We start from the raw sequence: 12703 nt of genomic DNA on the forward strand, positions 1-12703 counted from the left end.
AAGGTTGCATCAGATCATCACACACACACACCTCTCTTAAATGCTTCAAAAGTCATACTGCTGCTATGAAGCACTTCATCCAACTTTGATGTGAAAAAAATCATGGTTCATTAAACATCACAGCTTCCGGACGTTTTTCCACCAAAGGCAAATTGACTTGCCATGCATCAAAACCTTAGAACTAGGCAAGCTGACAAGTATTCACACCACAGTGATGATCCTACATGATACCACGATGGTTGCACTGATGTAGCCCTTGTTTGCTCTCAGGACCCTCACTCATACGGTCATTATAGTGAGTGATCTGCATTTGTATATTCCTCAGGCTCTTCTGGTTCGTTTTGTTCTCCGCTGTCGTAACACTGTCCGCCAAAACGCGTCAACAGACTCATGCCACTCACATTGATGCTCGGCAGCCAGCTTCGCCGACTCGATCCCGACGACTCCCCAGCCTCGTGGGGGGTCATGGGAACCGTGACAACCACCGGCACTGGAGACGGTGCCGGCGACGTTGACGACGAGGCAACGCTGGGAGTGTCGTCCACCACCGTGACCGCCTCTGCCGACGATGAGGAAGAAGAATCGGACGAGTCTCCCGCCCCCGAATTAGACGATGACCCCGAGGGGCCTGCTGCGGAGGATGAGGAGGATGACCCTTGACCCCTGATGCGGGAGAGAATGTTGGGCATGGTGATGTTGGGCATATTAATGTTTGGCATGTTGGGCATACTGGGCATGTTTGGCAGGTGAGGGAGGTGCACCCAACTGCGGCGGGCGGCGAAAAAGTTGCGTGTGTGTCGAGCCATGGCATGAGGCAGATTGCACGGTTGTATGCGTGAGATGTAGGATCCAAAGTGCTTCATATAATCTGTAAGCTGATCAGTCAAGGATATTTATTCCAATCTGAGATAAGTATTACAAATACCATTCTTGAAACTTATCCTTCAAGAAAATTTGGAGTATCTTGAAAATTTGTCACTAGTATTATATAAACAAAATTTTGCATGACTCTTACACCTTAGAGTCACAATTTACCAAAACATGTAATATGATATATCAATTTATATCATGAAATACAGACATTTGATTCAACCCTCTCAACATGAATCTTACAAATGACCACAATCTTGGTCCCTGATCTTAATCATTTTATTTTCAAAAAGCGAATCAGAGAATTATTCATTCTAACAGTTAAACAACACCAATGTGTAACAAGCAAAATGAAATATAAACTTCAAGTATTTTGAGAATAACTTGACCTTGACATTATGATCAAAAGATAGCCATGTACATAAATAAATATGTACAAAGCCTCAAGGATCAATAGTGAAGTATTTCTGATTTCCTACGGTAAACGTGGGTACAAGACTATCAAAAAACAAGAGACCCGCGGGTCTAGCGCTCACCTGAGTATCGCAAGTTCACCTTTCACGCAGTCACTAATCTAAATTTGACCAGGCTTCTCAAGTAGAAGATGAAAATGTGCAATAAGGGCCGAAATTTTTAAAGATTCCTTAATTTGGGGGGATTGGGGGCCCCTGGGGCCCTCTGGGTGGGGCATGGTGCCCATTTTGATAAATTGAGATCCTGACTCCCTAGGGATGCTACCTGCCAAGTTTGACAAAAATCCATCATGAGGTTTTCAGGAAGAAGATGAAAATGTACAATTCAGGCCCCCATTTGGACCTTCCCAACTCCCCCCCCCCCCCCCCCCGCCCCCAAGAGGGGCACCCCTGGATTTGCTATGAACAAACTTGAAACTACAGTCATTAATGTACTCACTCATAGTATTATCTTAGCTCTATAACTTCTGATTCTAGAGAAGATTTTTAAAGATTCCTTCATTTTGGGGGGTTTGGCCCCCCCTGGGGCCCCTGGGTGGGGCATGGTGCCCATTTTAACAAATTGAGATCCTAACCCCCTAGGGATGCTACCTGCCAAGTTTGGTGAAAATTGGTCATGGGGTTCTCAAGAAGAAGATGAAAATGTATAATTTAGGCCCCATTAGGACCCCTCCCCACCCCCCTTCCCTGGGTCCCAAGGGGGGCACCCCTGATTCTGCCATGAACAAACTTGAAACTACAGTCATCAATGTACTAACTCATAGTATTAACTTAGCTCTATCACTTCTGGTTCTAGAGAAGAAGATTTTTACAGATTCCTTAATTTTGGGGGGTTTGGGCCCCCCTGGGGGCCCCCTGGGTGGGGCATGGTGCCCATTTTAACAAATTGAGTTCCTAACCCCTAGGGATGCTACCTGCCAAGTTTGATGAAAATCGGTCTTGGGGTTTTCAAGAAGAAGATAAAAATGTAAAAGTTTACGCACGACGGACGACGGACAACGCACGACGCACGACGGACGCCGGACGAAGGGTGATCGCAATAGCTCACTTGAGCCTTTGGCTCAGGTGAGCTAAAAAAAATGCCATAGTGTCATGAATTCTTATTTTCCTTTTTTTTTTCATTTACTATACTGATTATTATTATTTCTTTAATGGCAGGTTTGGTGTTTTTAGAACTATCTAACCGTGCAATGATTAGATCTGATTTGAGCCATCCCTGATTCTAAACATCCAAAAGCAAATACAAACAATGCAGTGTGTAACAGCACACACTTTCATGTGATCTGGTAACAGTTGAGTCATTTGGGCACAGCGCTTGGAAGATTGAAACAAAGGATATATGAGAGTCCATGGCGGTTGGCCTCCATTGATGTAGAGAACGTAGGAGAGCCCGTCCTTTGCCTGGCCATGGATGGAGTAGTAGTAAGGAAGGAACTCGTGCCGCTGGAACTTGTGTTTCTCGTAGAACCTGATGGCCCCCGTGTTGGAGGCTAGGACGTGGAGGTAGACAGCCTTGGCTGTGGGCCTGGACCCACTAGTCTGGGAGGTCAGCGAGGCGAGGAAATTCTCCAGGAGGGCTGAAGCTGTGACGGGTACAGATTTAAGAGTGACAAAGTGTGGTATTATTGAATCACGCAAAGTGCCATCGTTAAAAAAAAGATGTACCCCAAACTATAGAAAGAAATTCAAAATTCAAAATTAAGTTATGTTTTGCTTACACACGTCAGTTAGGTCCATGAAGATCTAATGTATCAGAAGGATAGGATCAGGCAATCTTTTGAATAAACCAAGTTTTTAAGATTTACAGTCTAACAACACGTAAATGTAAGTAACAAAATTTCTGAATGAACAAAAAAAAAAAGACTGCCAACTCTCACACAATCAGCATGAGACTCATGCTATTCACCATATTCTGTCTCACTGATAAATTCTCATACTAAACCCCCAATACAGAAAGCAAAAAATAAACAAACAAACAAACAGACAATGTCTCCAAAATCCCTGATATTCCAAACATTTGATATGCCCAATCCCAAGGTTTCAAGCTCTCCTGCAGGCACACCGACTCTATGTATGTGTTGAAATCATGACCTAAGTATGCACCAGATTGCACAATCAAAAATATAAAATTGTCAAAGGATGACACCCTCTTCCACACAACATCCCATCCCCTACACTGATAAATTCTCATACTAAACCCCCAATACAGAAAGCAAAAAATAAACAAACAAACAAACAGACAATGTCTCCAAAATCCCTGATATTCCAAACATTTGATATGCCCAATCCCAAGGTTTCAAGCTCTCCTGCAGGCACACCGACTCTATGTATGTGTTGAAATCATGACCTAAGTATGCACCAGATTGCACAATCAAAAATATAAAATTGTCAAAGGATGACACCCTCTTCCACACAACATCCCATCCCCTTTGGTCATTTTGATCTCCCCCCCCCCCCCCACCCCCTTGGTTGCTCCACTACATAACAGCATCTCACTCCTAACATTCATTAAGATTGGCAGCTCTGTAACAACCAAGGATTGAACAACATCACATTGGGCCACATAACAATTTAAAGGGATGGTACAGTATTGGTGGAGATGAGAATTGGGCTTTTAACTTTTTGCGAGATACCAAGAAAACACAAATGATATAGTACATACCATACCATTTTAAGAGGAATTCAAAGTCTATTTGATGAAAATCGGGTTTGGAATGACTGAAACATCCAAAAACAAAGTACATGTAAAACAAAGTGATCGTAGTAAAGTGTGGGTCCCACACTTTATTAGAATCGCTCTTTTTTGGATATCTCAGCCATTTCAAAACCAGTTTTCATCAAATAAACTTTTAATTTCTCATAGAATTGCATGTTCTTTAATATTTCATAAGAGGTTTCTCATTATCTCACAAAAAAAAGAAAAAAATGTTAGAAACCTGAAATTAGGTGTCAACCAAAACTGTACGATCCCTTTAACATACAGAAGCTCTTGGTAGTTTGGGCATACACCAGAAGCCATTTTGTGACACTACAGGCATGTACACGGCTACTATGAGTATGAATCATCTGCCTCGAAAGTAAAATCACTTTCAAGGGAATGGTATAGTATCGGTTGAGGTGAGGATTCAGCTTTCAACTTTTTGCAAGATGCTTAAGAAACCACTTCATGAAACATTAAAGAGCATACACTTTTAAGCGAAATTTAATGTTTATTTGATGAAAATTGATTTTGAAAAGGCTGAGATATCCCAAAAACAAAGTAAAACAAAAGGATCCTGGTAAAAGGTGGGTCCCACTTTTGTTTTGGATATCTCTGCCATTTCCAAACCAATTTTCATCAAATAAACTTGCAATTCCTCTTAGAATTTAATTGCCTCCGCCAAGGGAGGAGGTTATGTTTTCGTTACCGTTGGTCTGTGTGTTTGTGTGTTTGTTAGTTAGTTTGTCCGTGTGCAAAATAACTCAAAAAGTAGTTACGGATTGGGATGAAACTTGCAGGAAAGGTTGAGAATGACACAAGTAACAAACGATTAACTTTTGGTGGTGATCCGAGAATTTTGGGGGAATTTATGAAGGATTTTTGATATTTTGGCAGGTAGGGTAAATGAACTTGGGAGTTCAGGCTGCGCGTATTTGAGGTTTGCATGCGCGCACTAAAGTGCGTGCTCTAGTTTCTGCTAGGGTGAGGCGCCCAGTGCAGCTGAGGGTTTATGACGCAACAAAGACTTCTTTATTGGGAAATCGGGCGACTTTCAGTACACAATGCTATAACTACGTATGGGTGGAAATCACTGATATCTCTATGGAAGAACAAGGTCAGTGGTGGAAATGAGCTGCATGCTTGGCGGAGGTCTGCGCTCTCAGAGTGCTTTTCTAGTTTCATATAATTTCATATAAGGGGTTTCTTATTATCTAAAAAAAAAATTATCATCAAAGAAGTTGGAAACCTGAAGCCCCATGTTAACCGAAACTGTACCATCCCCTTCAAACTATCATGTATTAAAAGTGCCGTAAGTGTGAATACTGCAATCGAGCTTTTGTAAGGCATTAACCCTAACACACAGATCTGATGCATCAAAAACAAATACTGTACTACAGTCACACAGACAAACATGCATAAAGGCACACACACACACACACACACACACACACACACACACACACACAAACAAACATAAATCCTTGAGAGAGACTACTGTAGATAAATATGCTTGGATGTACAATGTATACATCTGCCACACCATGTGAAACTGTAGTTGACTGATGGTTCACCTTTTGCAATACTTCACTCACAGCCTGGTATGCCTGTGAGACATTCTGGAAATAATCACACACCGTACCGAGCTGTCTAAATGGGGGCTGTACAAACATGATGTTGATAGCAGGGCCACCCTCACATGAATAACATACTGTGTGTGTGGCAAAGTCATTCTGAAAGACTTGGGAGAGAATACATGTATATACAGCTTCATATATCACATGCCTGCCCTTCACGCTGCAAAATATTTAACATTCCCATGGTGATAGACCTACACATGCTACTCTTTATTCCTTTTTGCTTTAATTTCTTTGTTTTGATATCATACTTGCTTTGGCAGAGGGGACTGATTGGTAATAAATCATAACATGACATGTTTTATTATTCTTCCTCATGAATGTGAAAATAAAAGCCAAACTGTACAAACTGTGGTTTCTTCTCTGCTTTTAAAGTCTTGGAATAGTTTTAAACTAAAAAAAAAAAAAAAAAATATATATATATATATATATATATATATATATATATATATATATATATATACATATATATATATATATATATATATATATATATATATATCTAGATATACTTAAAAACATGAATACATTGTCTGTAAGCAATATAAGTAAGCTTTTGAACTGAATGAATTACACATAGCACACAAAATCTCTCCGTATGACTAAATCTTAAACCAAGAATATTTGTTGGGTTTTTGTTTTGTTTTTTTCCGCTGGCTCTTTGTATCACAAAACACAGTTCTATGCATACAGTCTTGGGATTTCACTGGTCTCCTTTGTAAAACGACAGAGAATATGTACATACATGCATTATCAATGGATAGCTAACAAAGCATGTACACACTAGATAGTTTCTGTCATCTTTTTTCATGCACAACTTCAAAACCAAAGCTGTTGTGTCCATGGTTTCAGGTCGACACTGTCATATTTCCCTCACAATATGTTGACCAAATTTCTGCATAAAGTAGATTGGAAAGATTAGAGGCAATAAAATGTACACCTCTGATGAGGGTAAAGTAACCTAGCTATCATATACAGACATAAATCATATTTTATCCAAACATAATAACGATACTTTTCACCACTGGGCCACTGACCTGCTCCAAGGGCTTGGACAATGTGTACTTGACCTTTCATAAAACATAAATCATGTGCACAGGTGCCTGACAATACACTGTCCCTGTCTACTAATGGACATTCCAAGGAGATATTCATCCACACTGCGCCAGCAGATGACTAGTCTCTGCACCAGGCCAAGATACAGGTAGACCCCATGCCCACTACACTGACACAGACATACACTGTCTCAAAGTTACTGGTTCAGAGCCTAACCATAATAGCTTTATACATACATCACACATCTGTATTTTGTGAGACATAAACTGTGCAAAAGAAAATTTATGACAGCGTAATCCTTGAAATTTTTGTATGATGGAGTGTTTTTCAGCATTTGGACATCACTATAGAACTACACATTTGTAAAACTGTAAGTCAGCAAAATTTGACAATTTCTGTAATCAAGCTGCCCCAATGTCAACCATTATCTTTAACCTTAGACAAAGCCAAGTCGATAAGACATGTTATGTAAGTGAGCTTTATAAATGTAAATAACACCTACCCTACGTACAATTGTACGTCTTAAAACTTTAGATTCACCCGGGGTTGTTAATGTTACAGATTAATTCAAAAATTTTAACTTCTATGATTAGCTTGTAGTTAAGCCCCATGTGCAGACAGACTTCAAAGTTAACAGTCTTGAAGATTCAAACTACAAGTACAAGATTTCTATCTTCTGGTTTATGCTCTATCCAGGCCATAAAGGTGGTCATCTTTTGAGGAATAGGCCTACACCTTGTACTCAAGTAGTACTTTCATGTCGAGTGGGCATGATAACCAAAAAACTCGAAATTGAGCATGACCTCTCTGTGATCACTAATCACCTACACCTTCTGTGTCAACCTCCAGAATGTAAATAAAGTATATGCCTGAATTCTGCACAATACTGTATCGTCTCACGTTACTGTGTTTATTACTAGCGCTGTGTGCATACTGTACATATGTATCTCCTATGGTTCTATGGTAAAACCCAGGACTGCACACTAACCCATTTTTTTCTACTGGTCTGACCTGTTTCTTGGACCAGTACGTACTCAGTGTTTCTATTTTTTTACTGGTCCATTCCTGAAAAAGTTACTGCAATCCGACAGTGATTTTCACTGGTCCTGGACCGTCGGACCAGTGCCAGTGTGCAGCATTGTTTAACCCATGAACTACTGAGGGCCACTAAAGTGGTGCAAAGGTACATTTTGTACCTTTTTGAAAATACTGGCAAGTATGTATCTTGGAGAAAACTCATATTTCACTATTGGAACATCTTCATCAAAGTAATGCAGACTAATTATGAGTTTCAACTTAAAAATGAAATTTCACTGCTACAATTATTTAAATGACATCAAAATATGCATACATTGTACATGTATGTGAGAATAATTATGATTCGAGTTTGCTTTCAAGCTTGAAAATAAAATCAACTTTATAAGTGTGAAACATGTGTCTAGTAAGGTCACAAACAAATTCTTTTAACAGTGTGAAACCCCTGTTTGTGTCAACGATTCAATAAGCAGTTTAATATTAGCTTCAATGAACAACATTCATCTCATGTGTATCTCCTGTATAGAAATACATGAAGTGTATCCAATTAACTAATGACCATCACTAGTTAGCGTATGTTTGACGTAATTTCAGACTTGAAAAATATGACAATAAAAATCATGCAATTTTCTGTTGACAAAAAGCAACAAAAGTGGTCATTTTAAATCACATTCAAACATATTTTGTTCCCAAATATATAGTATATGCATCAATTACAAATGGGTTATCATCAAAACTAAAAAATTCATTCAGCAATCAATGTACAGTAGTATGCATAAAGCAGTTTTCCAAACACAAGCAAAAGATTAAAAATAGTTTGAAGTATATTTCATATGCCACAGAGATTTATTGTACCTTAACTGAATGAGAAGGAAGAAGAGAAAAAGGGAGAGAGAGAGAGAGAGATGTAAGACCCATTACAATATACCACCACTACCAGCAGCACGGGCAGAGTCTGCTTATATAAATGCATTATTTGAGCAGCACTCTGAAATCAAAGGTCAAAATCTGTCCAGCAAAATGAAGAGGAAAATAAGATGGGCAAAGGGAAGCTAAACGCAGACATAGATAAATATTACCATTACTGTCATCCTAAATAAATAGGAACTAAATTGTTGATGCCACTTTTGATACAGCAGGTCCATTCTATCCATTATGAGAATGAGATGGTTTACTGTTTGACAACCTCATGCAAAACAAGGCTTGGTCTCTACCATTTCATTAGAGATGTTATGATACTCCTGTGCATCTCCAAGGTCAGTTGCATACACACATAATCCACTTTCACTCACTGATATTATTATTGCAGAATAGTAAAGCAGCATTGACTCTTGGCATTGAATATAAAAGGAGAGCCATGCTCTGGACACACACAACATTGTACATTTAAAAAAAAAAGAAATTATGTCAGTCTTAAAGTGCATTCTCTATGCTACACCTTGTACATATAAAAAACAAACAGCTCAGGGCCCTGTTTTATCAAAAGATAAAATCGATTATAAATTTCCTTACCACACAGGCTGCCACCGACTTACGATAGAAATCAACCTATATAATCAATTATGAAATAACTCTTCATAAAACAGGGCCCTGATATCAATGCACCACACTTCCATTTCATGCAAAGGATATTACTGGTAATCTAGCTCCACTAATGGCTTTATACAACCACCCCTCTTGTGAGAAATGTTTATAAATGAAGAAATCACTCCCAAGTGGTAAACGATTAATTTCCTACAAACATGAACACTACCTAATGTCAAACGAAACTGGGGGAAAATATGGCATAACTAGTGAGCAAAAGACAGATGGTGTATTAACATTGCACATTAAGCATACTGCATGTAAGAGGTACTTCTCCTCTCAAACCCTTTAGATGTTACCTATTGCTGTCAGGTTTGTATAATGCAGAAAGGCAACAACACAGAAAATCCCGGAATCAGCCAAAAAAAAAAAATAATAATAATAATAAAAAATAAAAAATGAAAATAAAAATTGGAAGTTGCTTCTACTGAAAAAAAAAAAAATGTTTATAAATTGATCACATTTGCTGGGATGATCACGAGTCATTTTATAAATGGAGGTAGACCATTTGCATCATTCTTAAAGTGTGAGTGTCCCTTTTACAACTCTGAAAATTAAATTTCTTTTATGAGCTGGTATATTGTAGAGGTAGTCAGACCTTTCCTCAGAATAGCATGAACTTGGAACTTCTTTAAGATGGAGGGGGAGTAAGACTTTAAATTTCCAGTGAATTTATTCCAACCTTGAAGATATCCCAACTGTTATTCTCTGCACAAACCAGGACACTGTAATCTCAAGTGACATATGGGGTTAATCGATTTTCATTTCTCAAAAAAAATATATATATATAATAATGATAGATAAACAAATTTAAAAAAAAAAATGAGGTGCATTACCGCATTAAAGATTTCATACATGATTTTGAGAGACATTATTCTTAAATCTTTCAATATTTTGTGACATTTGCAAAAGGGATACCACCTTTAAGTCTAAACCATAGATGTACAGTAAGATGCCACACGACCCTACTTCTCCATCCACAGTAATATGCACACATTGTTTTGTATCAGGGAGGTTACACAGAGGTCACGACCTACTGGATCTGTCTGCCTTCCTTCGATGTACACATCGTTCATTGTGAGCTAGGCTGAATGCCTGCACCATTACCTACCAATGCCTCTCCTCCGGTATTCCTCCACCACTCCCAGGCTCAGGATGTAGGCTACTTGTGTGGACCCTGGAAAGGTTGCCGACAAGATGTTGGAGTCCTGCATTTAAAAACAAGAGCCGTGAGCTACATTAGGCACTCAACGTACAGACAGTGTGCAGTGGAGATATGTGGTATACAGTGCATAGTACAACCAATTTGCTGTACTGAGGTTCATCGTATGATGCAGCTTGAAAGATGATCACATAAAAATAATTCATCATCACAGGAAAGCCAATGCACAGAGGAAAGAAAGAGGATGATCAGCTTCATTCAAAAGGGACATAATGTACAGTGTAAACTGTCACCAACACAAAGTACATTTCACACAGTTAACCATCTGAGCTCTTCTTGTCTTCCATAGTCAGCACCAACAGGAGTTTACACTACTGCTACATAATCTGTCAAATCATTTAACAAAATAAAAGCACTGGCCCCACAGTATAATATCACAACATTAAAAAGTGTAACATACGTATCCATTCAAACATGTTTGCATATATCTAACATAGACATAAAGTTATTTCTGGTTGGACACCAAAAGGTGCAATAACCCATCTGCAGGCACTCAAACACCGGACATCATGTACAATGTATATCATCATCATACATAGGATGTAAAAGTGTTACAGCGTAGGTGTCTGTTAGAACAAGATTAAATTGATTTAAGTGGGTACAAAATCGTATATTTGACAACCATTTTTTAAGACCACACAAATCATATTTGCCCAACACTTTTTAAATGACCGGTGCACATCTACAATATGAGACCACCAGAGGTAAAACACCACATCCACACAGAATAAACTTTGTCTACAATGCTTCAATATCTTGTTACTTTTTTATAGGGTCCTATATCTTGGCTTTATTTTCAACTTTACTGGACACAAATTTGCAAACCGTTCACACGACGCACTCCTTGAGACCATATTGGAAGGATATGCACAACTACTTGTACTGCAAGAAGAGATGAAATGATAGAAACTGAAAGAAAACATCTGAACTATAATTAGTAAACTGTTGTCACTCCATAACATCCTTTGATTATTTCAGCAGACTCTCTGACTGTTGTTATTAAAACACTTTTTCTAGGAGGGAAAGGGTTATAGAGTCATTCAACACTGTTAACAGCTCGTTATTCCGAAGGTTCATAATTCCGAAGGCTCTTTATTCCGAAGATTCATTATTCCGAAGGTTCATTGTTCCGAATTTCATTTTCGGATTAACGAATCTTCGGAATAACGAACCTTCGGAATAACGCCACAAATGTTCGGATTAACAAACCCTTTTTCATTTTCGGATTACCGAACCTCTAGAAATAGGGAATTTGTGTGTTTCGGATTAACAACCCTTCGGAATAACGAACCTTCGGAATAGCGAACCTTCGGAATAGCGAACCTTCGGAATAACAAACAGCACCCATTCAACACAAGTTCTAAAGGGTAAACTGATTTCAGTAATTTACACTTGCTGCCTCACAGATAGACTGACTACATTTCATTTTTACTGAATGTATCATAAGAAAAACTGAACAAATTTCTTGGAGGATACATGTACAACGTAGTTACCCTTTGTACAACAGAAAATACCATGAGAGCAATCATGTCTTCATACCAAGCTGCTACCACGCACAGTGCAGTGAAAGCTCTAGTGACTTTGACGGCTCAACAATGCAATATTTTTCTTTTGTTGTTTCATATTCCCGTTGCGTGCACAGAGATCTGTCTTTCGATTGTGATACATGCCTACTCTACAAGGGGGCCAAAAACAAATGATGACTTTTTTAGTGGAATTATTTATCTTGTTGCTGTCATTCCTGAGTACCAGACGCCAGCACTAGAGACTGCACTCGTGACATGTTTCGTACAGTCTGGAGTGATGGCACAATATAACACTACCTGTCCATACCAATGAGGTGACTAGCTGTTCTGTGAACTACAATGAAGCTATTTTTGTAGCAGTCCCTGTTTGTCAACCTAGATAAAAAAGGGGTGATTTAAACTTGTAAACTTGCACCACAAATCATTGTGTGCCTGCATTTGTATTCTCATCTGTTGTATACAATATACTGCTCACACACGTTGCAGATTCATGCTCTTGGTAAAGAAAAAAACAAACAACAACAAAGGAACAGGTGAACGTTGTTCCTCTACATGTCTGAACATACTGTAAAACATAATATTTCTGCGGCATGAAATTTTCG

At 38.7% G+C, this 12703-nt stretch overlaps 1 protein-coding gene across 1 annotated transcript in view; it reads right to left on the reverse strand.

Annotated features, from left to right (window-relative positions):
• Positions 1–290: 290 nt before the first annotated feature.
• The window catches only part of LOC140231562 (uncharacterized), a 45691-nt gene continuing 33278 nt past the window's right edge, over positions 291–12703 (reverse strand). Inside the window, exons 4-6 of the mRNA XM_072311700.1 lie at positions 10465–10561; positions 2683–2926; positions 291–870 (exon numbers count right to left, since the gene is read on the reverse strand). Of these exons, the coding sequence (XP_072167801.1) occupies positions 291–870; positions 2683–2926; positions 10465–10561 (921 nt within the window). The remainder of the gene's footprint in view (positions 871–2682; positions 2927–10464; positions 10562–12703) is intronic.

This window comes from Diadema setosum, chromosome 8 (assembly GCF_964275005.1).
Source record: "Diadema setosum chromosome 8, eeDiaSeto1, whole genome shotgun sequence".
NCBI classification, from domain to species: domain Eukaryota; kingdom Metazoa; phylum Echinodermata; class Echinoidea; order Diadematoida; family Diadematidae; genus Diadema; species Diadema setosum.